The sequence below is a fragment of the Callionymus lyra genome, chromosome 1 (genome assembly GCF_982586985.1).
Source record: "Callionymus lyra chromosome 1, fCalLyr1.hap1.1, whole genome shotgun sequence".
In the NCBI taxonomy this organism is placed as follows: Eukaryota; Metazoa; Chordata; class Actinopteri; order Syngnathiformes; family Callionymidae; genus Callionymus; species Callionymus lyra.
This window is the reverse complement of record NC_141818.1, coordinates 7,689,823-7,702,944: the sequence shown is the minus strand read 5'-3', so window position 1 is coordinate 7,702,944 and position 13,122 is coordinate 7,689,823. Positions and strand designations below refer to the sequence as shown.

The 13,122-nt window shown below is 41.3% G+C and overlaps 1 protein-coding gene across 1 annotated transcript; it reads left to right on the top strand.

Moving 5' to 3' along the window:
• Positions 1 to 5,528: 5,528 nt before the first annotated feature.
• Positions 5,529 to 12,998, top strand: rasgef1ba (RasGEF domain family, member 1Ba). Its single transcript, XM_087790362.1, has 14 exons — positions 5,529 to 5,675; positions 7,085 to 7,240; positions 7,302 to 7,406; positions 7,468 to 7,605; positions 7,937 to 8,152; positions 8,591 to 8,671; positions 8,746 to 8,841; positions 9,902 to 10,004; positions 10,100 to 10,179; positions 10,249 to 10,344; positions 11,177 to 11,272; positions 11,336 to 11,459; positions 11,540 to 11,612; positions 12,834 to 12,998. The coding sequence occupies exons 2-14, from the start codon at positions 7,085 to 7,087 to the stop codon at positions 12,856 to 12,858; spliced, it is 1,389 nt and encodes a 462-aa protein (XP_087646488.1). The 5' UTR covers positions 5,529 to 5,675; the 3' UTR covers positions 12,859 to 12,998.
• The last annotated feature ends 124 nt before the right edge of the window (positions 12,999 to 13,122 follow it).

Genomic DNA, 13,122 nt, shown 5'->3' with positions numbered 1-13,122 from the left:
CATCGGGAAGAAGTGCGGCACGTGTGGAAAGCGTTCTCATTGAGCAGCTACCTGAAGGTGCACACAGACGAGAAGACGTATGCGAGCGGCTGTACGACTGCGAGAACTTTCTTTTCCCTGGACCACCAGGACCACAACGCTAGACACCCACGTAAAGACGCACAGCACCAGACTTCACACTTGAACTAGGAACTGTTGAAACTTTGAATGTTTTTATTTTTTTAATCATTTAATTATTCGAATAATTTAATTAACTATTTTTTCTATCAAATTAGCTTGTATTGAAAAACTTAATTTAATCCTTTGTATATTAAAAGGTATATATTTTTGTAATGGTTCTATTCACAATTTATTTTTTAAAAATCCAAATGTCTTCAAAATGAATGATTTGTTAGAAAGCTAGATACAACTTTATTGATCCCTCTGGAGGTCTCCTTCGGGAAATAGTTTAATTAAAAAATAAATTCTATATGTTTTAATTCGTAAACCTTTTAAAAAAAAAAAGAAAGAAAAAAAGCGTAGAAATAATAGTTCTATAGAACAACACCAAAATAATACAGGTCTATTTGGTTTAACTTTTATCCAGTCATGCCACGCACAGATGATTTTGTGACGACGTCGAAACACACCATCAATCGATACTTTTTTCATTTATATTTAATGTAAAAGGCCACAAATAAAAATAATTTTTAATTTCATTTGACCATGATTAGAATTTGAACATCAATCTCTAAAAAAATACGTATTTCAATTATTTAATTAAACCTTTCTTTTTTTTTACCATTTAATAAAGAAATGATTGTATTCAATTATTAAAAACAATAATTCAATGATTAATTCACTTCAATAAAACATTATCAACATTAAAAAAGGTTAAACTGAATCTTCTGATGACACTTAAATACTTCCATGCAGGAACAGTTTTTTTTTCAGCTAATGGCGAATTTTGTCTTTCGAATCACAATCGTCGAAAAACCAGGAGTTCAATTGAGGGCCTGACGGTTGTCGTTCTTTTCACAGACACAGGGGGGCAGTAGACGGTGGAGGTTCAGTGTACACAAACACACACACAACGGTTAGCTCAGAGTTGAATTTATTTGACATTTTCATTTTTTAAATAAAGTTAATTAAGTGTTTAGATCTGAAGCTTCTGTATTATTGGTTCTCTGGCCCTGTTAGCATAGTGTGACCGATTCACTGTAATGAAGTTCAACGGAGGACGTGACTATTTTGACCTCTGACAGAAGATCTGTTTGTTTTGAGTTGTGTTTGAGAAACTGTGTGTATCAGTGTGTGTGGTAGAAACTGTGTGTACCAGTGTGTGTGTGTGAGAGACTGTGTGTATCAGTGTGTTTGTGTGAGAGACTTTGTGTATCAGTGTGTGTGTGTGAGAGAGACTGTGTGTATCAGTGTGTGTGTGTGAGAGACTGTGTGTATCAGTGTGTTTGTGTGAGAGACTGTGTGTATCAGTGTGTGTGTGTGAGAGACTGTGTGTATCAGTGTGTTTGTGTGAGAGACTGTGTGTATCAGTGTGTGTGTGTGAGAGAGACTGTGTGTATCAGTGTGTGTGTGAGAGAGAGACCGTGTGTATCAGTGTGTGTGTGTGAGAGAGACTGTGTGTATCAGTGTGTGTGTTTGAGAGACTGTGTGTGAGAAAGACTGTGTATCAGTGTGTGTGTGACAGATTGTGTATCAGTGTGTGTGTGTGTGTGTGTGTGTGAGAGACTGTGTATCAGTGTCTGTGTGTGTGTGTGTGTGTGTGAGAGACTGTGTATCAGTGTGTGTGTGAGAGACTGTGTATCAGTGTGTGTGTGAGAGACTGTGTATCAGTGTGCGTGTGTGTGTGTGTGTGTGTGTGTGTGTGTGAGAGACTGTGTATCAGTGTGTGTGTGTGTGTGTGTGTGTGTGAGAGACTGTGTATCAGTGTGTCTGTGAGAGACTGTGTGTATCAGTGTGTGTGTTTGAGAGACTGTGTGTGAGAAAGACTGTGTATCAGTGTGTGTGTGAGAGACTGTGTATCAGTGTGTGTGTGTGTGTGTGTGTGTGTGAGAGACTGTGTATCAGTGTGTGTGTGAGAGAGACTGTGTATCAGTGTGTGTGTGTGTGTGTGTGTGTGTGAGAGACTGTGTATCAGTGTGTGTGTGTGTGTGTGTGTGTGTGAGAGACTGTGTATCAGTGTGTGTGTGAGAGAGACTGTGTATCAGTGTGTGTGTATCAGTGTGTGTGAGAGAGACTGTGTATCAGTGTGTGTGAGAGACTGTGTATCAGTGTGTGAGAGACTGCATGTGTGGGGAAGCGTGATCGAACAAGATCATCTGTGAGTTCAGGACAGAACAACGTGTTCTGATGAAAACACTCGTGGTCATAATCGTCAGTTCTTGCACGTTGTGATCTTCAATGTTCGAGGATCATGAGTCTCTCGAGATCCAGTCTCTAACTGAGACTCTCGTGGCACCAGTGACTTGTGACTGAAGACCCAGAACCTTCCAAGACCACTTGTATGGAAGTGGATCAGTGCCATAAGAATATTGTTGGTAATTTAACATTTAAAATGTTGAAACGTGAAGCATTGAATTGTTTTTCTGGACTAATTAAATTCAATAACTTCTATATCAAGAGAATGAATTTGTTTTTATCTCATAATAAATATATTCAAATTCGACATAATATTACAAAGAAGCACACGATCAAGTAGCTCGATACTCTTTTGCCTGATGGTACTGTTGTACTAACATTTCTATATTGAATTTAAAACGTTATAAATGACAAAAATGTATTTTTTAATTATTGTAATTAGAAAATCAAACTACATGTTAAACTTTTTTTTAAATTCAATTATTATTAAAAAAAACAAAAACGAATTTAATCTTCTAATATAGAAATGAGGACTATTAAAAATAAATAGTTCAGTGCTTAATAAAACAACATATTTTAGTTAAGAAAGCCTTATTCATATATTGTCAATAAACAAAAAATCCAATGTTAAATTCTACCAGTCAATAATCTGATGCCACTGATGTTCTTCCATAGATGGTCCTGAACCGTCGCTGAGTCCAACAGTCCAGTATCGCCTCCACATCTCAGTGACCTCCTTGAGTGACAACGTGCTGGTCCTCGTGTTCTTATCTCGTCTGATGTGACGTCCATGATGACAACAAGAAAACAAGAGTTTGTTTGGGAACATGAAGATTTGTTTTCCTCTTGAACTCTTGGTTCTGATTCAAGACACGCATCAGAACATCATCTCTGTGGACCCATGACTGCACATCACAAGACCAGCAGCCCCTGAGACCGAGACTTGACACACACAAACATGTACACACAACAGCTGAGTCGTTACATAACCAGGGTGGATTACGTCCGGTCAGTTCAGACACACACACACATGCACACACACAGACACACACACACATGCACACACACACACACACACACACACACATATACATGCACACACACATAACTACATGAGACAAAAATCCAGGTACAGATTATTTTCCTGATTGAAAACCTTTTTTTAGTTGAAGGAATTCTTAATTAAATGTAGCAAATTCTTTCCATTGAACAATAAAAAACAAAACTATTCACACACGACTGGACCCATCTACTGTGGTTCTGAACCCAGAGTAGTGAGGGGACCAGAACCGAAGTCATGTGACACAGACTTCTCTGATCCCACAAGGTTTGGTCCATCTGAACCTGCCGGGCTCCATGAACTGCACCATCTGGCCTCTCTAGTTCCCGTGGGGCCCAGAGTTGGATCAGAACCAGCGGTCCAGAACCCTCGCAGGCCCGGTGGGACGACACGCTGTGATGTCATCAAGCACTTTACGGCTCACAGAACCGCTCCAGGCGACGGTGGTCCTAACAGACCCTCTGAGTGGTTCTGTTACACAAATCCAGGTCTCTGGTCCAGACCGGTTCTGGTTTGTGTGTCTGTGAGTGCATGTTTGTTTTTGCGTGTGTGTGGTCCGAGAGTTGTGCGTCTGAAACAACAGACAACATTCCTCCGAGGTACTCAATGTCACATTCCTCCATTTGTGTGTCTGTTGGGGGGTCTGTGTGTGTGAGAGTGTGTGTCTCTACATGTGCATGTCTGTGTGTGTTTGTAAGTGTTCATGTGAGAGTGTGTATCCACATATGTGTGTTGTTGTGCAAGTATCTGTGTGAGTGTAGGTATTCATGTGTTCATACATGTGTTAATGTATTTGTGTCTGTGTTCATGTGTGTGTTTTCACACATATGAATGTGCCTGTGTGTTCATGTGAGAGTGTGTATTCACACATGTGTGTTCATGTGAGAGTGTGTATTCACACGTGTGTAACTTGTCTGTGTGTTCATGTGAGAGTGTGTATTCACAAATGTGTAACTTGTCTGTGTGTTCATGTGAATGTGTGTAGACAAGTATGTATGGGCCATGAGTTCATCTAATTGTGTGTTTATATGTGTGTCTGTGTTTTGAAATGTGTGTTTTTTGTGTTCATTTGTTTGTTCAGGCGATTATGTCACATGTGTGTGACTTTCTGTTTGTGTGTTCATGTGAGTGTGTTCCTTTGTCAATCAGTTGAGTGTGTGTTGACGTGTGTTTTTTTTATGTGTGTGTAAGTACGTGTGTTTGTGTGTTTTTTTTATGTGTGTAACTTATGCTCTCCCAGCTGGAGGTCCCTGATAAGAAATTCCTGAGATCCTCCGACCTCTCAGAGTCTCATGAACTGGACCTGAATGTTCCGTCGTGTTCCGGAAGAACACAGAGAAAGTCCTGGACCGGTTCCAAACATTCTGGTCTCTCGGAACACACTCATGTAACACTGACCCACATTACATAAACCCCCGGACCATGGATTACATAACGAGTCCGACTCCGGTCCGGTTCGGACTCATCGAAGATGACCCGGTTCAGTGGAGCTGCCCAAAACCAGACAGAGTCCCGTCCAGGTGGGGGGATGAGGATCAGCGCCTCTAAAGCCAGAGAAAGATCCCAGAACCCGCTCCTCCAGAAGAGGAGTCATGACCCGGTTACAGCACACTGACCCAGGAATGTCAGAACGGTCTTTTATTTTGAAGGCCACTCATGAGTGTCGGGGTCAAGTGTTGGTCGCCGACTGCTGTCCTGCAGGATTAACAATTGATTCTGATGTAACCTCAGGTTATGTAACATTAGATTCATCAACGACCATCTGACGCAGGAGCCCGTCGTGAGTCTAGTGATCATGAGCCACAGTTTAGAGTCAGAGCTGGATTCAAACTCATGTTGTTGAAGGAACTTCCTGTTTACACTTTACTCTTGATTATGGTCCAATTAAAAATACATATATTTACTTAAACAACATATTCCTTGTCTGTGTGTTTGAATTTACATTATCAAAAAGATTTTTTTATATATATGTAGTTCTTTATTCTGGATAAAATAAAAAGGGGGCGGGGAAATACTATGGGCGGGGTCAGATTAGAGCTGGTTTCTGATTGGCTCCTCCTCCAACAACAAAGTCTCCTCGCGGTCCTCGGCATCATATAGACCCGCAGCTCTGGTTCTTCTCCAGATGACCTCGATCACACACTCCTGGACAAACGCGCAACAGCACGGATTTAACTTCGCAACTGCGCGATCGAGTTTCCTGTGAACAGATTTTTATTGGGATTTATGTGCGTGTGAACTTGGATTCAGTCTTATCGAGGTGAGTCACGGAACCGCAGGAGATCCACTCGAACAAGAATATTAATGTTTATTTAATGCTATTTATAGCTGGTCTGTGGTTCTGTTGGGTCTGTGGTTCTGACAGCAGCGAAGTGTGAAAAGTGTCTATTTTTAGCTTCGCCTCCTTCTGGCTCACGGGATTTTGGGATCAGGAGGATAATCCTGGTTCTCCTGCTGACGGGATCCAGGTTTACTGGTTTTACTGGAGTTGCCCGCGTGTTCTGTTGCTGGTTCTGAACCAGGAGAAGAAGCTGAAGACTGTGGTCAAGAGTTGATGATCTTCTCACTAGAGCAGAGTCTGACTCCCATCTCTAACCCAACTTAACCTGCACCTGAACGCACCTTCTGTGTGTGGACGACTTGTCTATCGGTGCCATCAAAATATTCCAAAATTCAAACATTTTTAAAAGAAAATATGTTTTTAAAAATGGAGTTTGATTTTCGAAGAATAAAAAATACATGTTTTTAATTCAATATTTTTTACATTTGAAGCCTTTTCAATTCAATATAAACTGTTGGTATGATAGTGACACCAGAAGAGTAAAGAGCTACTTGATCAAACTTTCAGCCAAATGAAAATGAAATAATCCAAAGACTAATCGTTATTAAGGTTTTCTTCGAAGCTCGGTATTCTTTTGGTCTGATGGCACTATCATAGCAAAATGTTAATATTGAATTCAAAAGGCTAGGAATGAAAAAATATTGAATTTAGAATTTATTTGTCAATTATTGGAATTAAAAATATCCAACCTTATTTTTTTTTAACATTGTTAATTATTTATTTTTACCGCAGATATTTTTTTTATATATTCACTCATTTATTTATTTAAATGAATCATTATAGTTGTATTTTTTTTAAACATTATTAAAAATGTTATTTACTTTGTTTTTATCTTTTAATTATTATGCTGTAGAAATGCAAAACGTAATTTTATTGAAAAGCAAAATGTTTTTCTCTTACAATAAAGAGATTCTATTCTATTCACAAAATATCTGAATATAATTTAAATAATTAAACAACATTTGAATTTTAAAAAAAGTTTGAAACGTTCAATTCAGTCATTCATTATTCTGATAACACTGATCTACTTCCTTGGACTCCCCCAGTGACACAAAAACACACAACTGTTGTGTTACCAGGTATTTTCCGTAGTCATGGTAGCAACGGTCGGGAGGAAGTGAACTCATGACTTCCTCCTCCGCAGTCGAAGCAGATTTAGCTCGGAGTGTTTGAGTCAGTGGAAACTGGGCCGACATTGAAGAGCCTATGAGGGAAGTTGAAATGTTCTTCTCTGCCCCGGAGCCGGTCCAGGTCTTCTTGTCCACACCACTGATGTAACACACATACACACAGACGCACATCCAACTGAACTCCTTTTGGACCCACAGATGCCTCAGACTCCGTCCTTCCTCGGCCCGCTGCGACCCGGCCACAACCTGAAGCAGAGGGAGGTGGGATTGTGTTACCGTGACAACAAGCTGGTGTCTGGCTCCATGGAGGCGCTGGTCCGCCACCTGGTCCCGACCCTGGACTACTACCCAGACGTGAGTCGCGTTGGTTGTGTGGTTGATGGCTGTGGTGCTGAACATGTGTGGTCATCCTCAGAGGACCTTCGTCTTCACCTTCCTGCTGAGCTCGCGACTCTTCATCCCTCCAGACCAGCTCCTGACTCGAGTCGCGCACCTGTGCACCGAGTCGCACCCGGACCAGGTGAGGACGACGACCCCCTTCTGGTTCCGCCCGCTGCAGCTCACAACTCTCTCGTTTGCAGGTGAGGACGAAGAAGGTGGCGCCGAAGGTGGTCCAGCTGCTGACCGAGTGGACCGAGACGTTCCCGTACGACTTCAGGGACGAGCGGATGATGAGGACTCTGAAGGAGCTCACGCTGCGTCTGGCGGGCCAGGACGAGGTCAGTCTCGATTTCTGCTGAGTCATGGTTCCCTGTGGTGACTCATCAGGTCCAGCTGCAGTCCTGTTGGGTTCAGTGGGTCAGTCTGGATCGGGTTGTCTTGTGGTCCGGTTTTTTTTGGCCTCTGCGGTCTGGCATAGAACCAAGGATAGGAATAGATCTGACCGAGGATCATGTGGTCCAAACCCACCCTGTCATTATGACCTTGAGAGAGTCTGAACTGGACTCTTTGGGCTCCAGCACCAGAACAGTTACTGAACGCAAAGCCTATTGCGTGTCATTGTAATGAAGTAAGAAGAACCGGACCAGTGGACTGATTGTAGTCTCTCAGGCCCACAGGAGGGATGTGAACCACATGAGTCAGGGTCTGATGCGGAGGTTGGCGGTTCTGAGCCAATACCAGGAGGCCCTTGTCCGGATCAACGCCACAGCAGCCGAGCAGCTGACCTCAATCAAGGCCAAACCACAGCCGAACATCCAGAGAGACCTGCTGACGGTCTGTGGGGATCCTTTCACTGCTGCTCAGCAGCTCACACACATCGAACTGGTGAGTCCCTGAACCCCACTTGGTAACAATGATGATGATGGTGAAGATGTTTATGATGATGAAGATGGTGATGAAGATGGTGATGAAGATGAATATGATGGTCATGATGATGATGATAATGATGAAGATGGAGATGAATATGTTGATGAAGATGAAGATGGTGGTGTTTAAGATGAGGATGATAAATATGGTGATAATGAAGATGTCGATGATGAAAATGATGAATATGATGGTGATGAAGATGAATATGATGGTCATGATGCTGATGATGATGCTGATAAAGATGGTCATGAAGATAATAATGATGAAGATGATGAAGGTGGTGATAAAGATGATAATGATGAAGATGATGACGATGGTCATGATGATGATGATGAAGAGAGAGATGAAGATGATGAAGAGGGAGATGAAGATGATGATGATGAAGGTTTGTTCCAGGAGAGACTGGGTTACATCGGACCTGAAGAATTCGTCCAGGCGTTTGTCCACAAAGAGCCGAACAACAACAACAACAACACGGTGCGTGACTCTTCGCTCTCGTCTTTGACTCACATGACGACTTGCGCTGACTCGGGTCTTGGTTCTGCTCTCAGGTCGAGGACAGCGACTCCACGCCTGCATGTAACCTCAAGTCCTACGTGGACTGGTTCAACAGACTCAGCTACCTGGTGGCAACAGAGATCTGCACGGTGAGTCAAAATGGACTCGCGTTTACACTGACTAGCATTGACACTGACTAGCATTGACATTGAATAGCATTGACATTGACTAGCATTGACATTGAATAGCATTGACACTGACTAGCATTGGCACTGACTAGCATTGACACTGACTAACATTGACATTGAATAGCATTGACATTGACTAGCATTGACATTGAATAGCATTGACACTGACTAGCATTGACATTGACTAGCATTGACACTGACTAGCATTGACACTGACTAGCGTTGACACTGACTAACATTGACACTGACTAACATTGACACTGACTAGCATTGATACTGACTAGCATTGACACTGACTAGCATTGACACTGACTAGCGTTGACACTGACTAGCGTTGACACTGACTAACATTGACACTGACTAACATTGACACTGACTAGCATTGACACTGACTAGCATTGACATTGAATAGCATTGACATTGACTAGCATTGACACTGACTAGCATTGACACTGACTAGAATTGACACTGACTAGCGTTGACACTGACTAACATTGACACTGACTAACATTGACACTGACTAGAATTGACACTGACTAGCATTGACACTGACTAGAATTGACACTGACTAGCATTGACACTGACTCGCATTGACATTGACTAGCATTGAGACTGACTAGCATTGAGACTGACTAGCATTGACACTGACTAGCATTGACACTGACTAGCATTGACACTGACTCACATTGACACTGACTAGCATTGACACTGACTAGCATTGACACTGACTCACATTGACACTGACTAGCATTGACACTGACTAGCATTGACACTGACTAGCATTGACACTGACTAGCATTGACACTGACTAGCATTGACACTGACTAGAATTGACACTGACTAGCATTGACACTGACTCGCATTGACACTGACTCGCATTGACATTGACTCTCATTGACATTGACTAGCATTGAGATTGACTCACTTTGACACTGAGTTCAATTGAATAGACTTGTCATTTGCTGACTTGTGTTGCTAATGACTTTTCATGTGACTGACTCGTGAATACAATTTCTTGCAGCCGGCAAAGAAGAAACACAGAGTCCGAGTCATCGAGTTTTACATCGACGTGGCTCGAGAGTGTTTCAACATCGGCAACTTCAACTCTCTCATGGCCATTATCTGTGAGTTCTGGTTCTGGTCCAGACCTGCAGGGTCTTTGCTCAGGAGAGAGAGGAGCACCTGGTCATTCTGGTCTCACATTGTCTCTGTCCAACAGCCGGACTGAACATGAGTCCGGTGTCCCGCCTGAAGAGGACCTGGAGCAAAGTCAAGACGGACAAGTTCGACGTCCTAGAGGTTCGAATCCCAGATCTGACTCGGCTGGAGCGTCTGTGCTCTCACTGACCCGTCTGCTTCCCACTCCAGCACCAGATGGACCCGTCCGGAAACTTCTACAACTACAGGACGGCGCTGAGAGCAGCCGCGCACAGATCCGCCACCGCTAGCAGCAGCCGCGAGAAGGTGAGTCGCGGATGTTTGACTCCTGACTCAAGAATACAACCGAGTGACTCAGATCAGATTCAAGAGGCTCATGGTATTTGACTCGTGGGTATAGACTCAAGACTCACAAGTATTTGATTAAAGATATTAAAAAAATAGGTTTGAACCCGAGATGTTTGATTCATAATTCATGGGTGTTTGACTCATGATTCAGGGGTGTTTGACTCATGATTCAGGGGTTTTTGACTCAAAATATGTTTTTTAATCAGCTGTGAGTCGATCATGTGGGAGTTTTGTTTAAGGGGGTTATGGGTCTGAGATCCTCTTAGAGATGGCCAGGGGGCCACATGCGGCCCTTTGATTGTATTTATGCGGCCCTCGTAATCTCAAAATATGATCATGTATAAATGGTTCTAATGCATTAAAAAGTGTATTTTGTATTTATTATTCATTTACTTTTCCCCTCCTTTTAGTGTGTAATTTTTTGTATATATATTAATCCCTCAACAATTTTTTTTAAAGTAAGTTGAAGAAATGTTTTTAAAAAAAGTCAAATATACAAGAATAAAATTGCAGCTTATTTATCTTAATAAATGTCACGGCCTAATGACGAATGCAAATCCGTTTTTTTAGGGATTTTCTCGACTTTCTTTTTGCTTGACGGCCCCTAACAACATTCACAGAATTTTATCTGGCCCTTGAAGAATTATAATTGCCCAGGAGAGAAATGGGGGACCTACTTTCACCCTTAGTTCTGGGTCCTTCATGGTCCTTCCTGGTCCAGTTCGAGACTCAGCAGAGCCACAGTGCTAAGTTCAGGTGCTCTAACGGGTTCTTGGTTCTGGTCCGACAGATCGTGGTGCCGTTCTTCAGCCTCCTGATCAAGGACCTGTTCTTCTTGAACGAGTGCTGCTCCAGCCGAATGCACAACGGACACGTCAACTTCCAGGTATTCCGCCCGGCGACGGACGCGTCATGGACGCCTCTCTGACTCTCTGCGTGTGACCTACAGAAATTCTGGGAAGTGGCCAAACAGGTGAGCGAGTTCCTGTCCTGGAGGACGGTGGACTGTCCGTTCCACAAGGAGCGCCGGACCCTGCAGCACCTGCTGACGGCGCCGGTCTACAGCGACGATGGTGAGCGCTCACTTCCTGTCTTACCCCGAGGTTTTTCTCTTTGCGGCTCAACTAAGTGATGTCACTTCCTGTCCCTGTAGCCCTGCAGCTGCTGTCGCTGGAGAACGAAGGGCCGGAGAACAACATGGAGAAGGAACACTGGAGGTCGCTCAGGTGAGGCATCGACGACATGTATAGAAACAATTAACATTTTAAAACTTATTTTTGACATTTAATAATGAATGGTTAAATTTGTTTTCTTTTAATAGTTTCATTTTACATTTTCAATATTGTTAAAATATTTTTTCATATATTTAGATTTGTTTTATGTTCTAATATTAATGTTTAATAAATTTAATTTGTATATTCTTTATCTTTCAATTCATAGATTATTTAATTCAGTATAAAAATACCAAAAGAGGACTGTAAGTGAATTAGTGCCATCACAATATTGGACTGAAATGTTAAAGAATTTAATAATTTTTTCTGAATGATCAAATGTATTACTTTTTAAACCAAAATTGTTTTTATTGAATAATTCAATTAAATGATATTGAAAAGTTTAATTTTTTATTGAATAAATATAAGAAGTTCCTTGTGAAACCACAGGTTGAATGTAATATAAGCTTTTTAAGACCTGAGATGTTGAAAGAAAGTTGTGTGTAGCGTGGTAGTGCTTCTATGTCGTCATGTGATTGTCTGCGCGTCTCATTGGCTGAAAGTAGCTCATTACTTGTTTGGTATTGTTAAGTAAGTAAGTAATTTATATTTATAGCAAAGCGTATATATCACAAAGTGCTTAAACAATAAAAAAAATACCCAATAAAATAAATACTTAAAAGGTCAAGACAACACACTTTTAATATAACTTTTTTTTTAAGGCTACACATAAAAATATATATCATTTAAAAAATGTATTTTTAAATGATAATAATTAGAATATCAAACTCTGTTTGTAAAAAAAATAATTATACAAATATTCACATTTCATTATTCAATAAAAACTAACTCAACCTTTTAATATTCCAACGATTTAATTAAATGGTTAAAAAAAAAAAAAAAACAATTCCTACAACCTTTAAATAAAATTAAAAAAAAGTTTCCTAATATTAAATTGAACCTTTAGTATACTAATGGCTCTTGCATACTTCCATGTACCGAGCTACTTGATCCAGATGTCAGCAAGTCATGTGCCATTAATAAGAAATAATCACATCGATCACATGGTCACATGAATAGAAATGATTGAATTAAAATAAACAAGGCAGTATTCTATGCTTAAATGTTGTTTTTTTTAAACAAATCAAAGTTTCAACATTTGAAATGTCAAATTTGACCATTCCATATTCTGATGTCACTGATATACTGACCATCTGAACGTCCATCTCTTCGCAGGGCGTCGCTACTGGACCGCGCCTGACGTGGATCCTACGGCGAGTGAAGTGACATGTTGGCTGCTGGCGGCTAACTGTCCTGTTGTTGGTGACATTTTGTTGTCCTGCTGACGTCAGCAGGTGTTTTGTGATGTTGTTTTCTGTAATAAAAAATTCATTATTTTTATGTGAAGTGCGTCGCTACAGAGTTTGTTGTGTCATGTCGCCCCCTGCTGGCGCGTCTTGAAACATTTTAAACGTTCTCTTTTACGTGTCAGCGTTTAAGGGCCACTTAAACTGCCCTTTTGGAA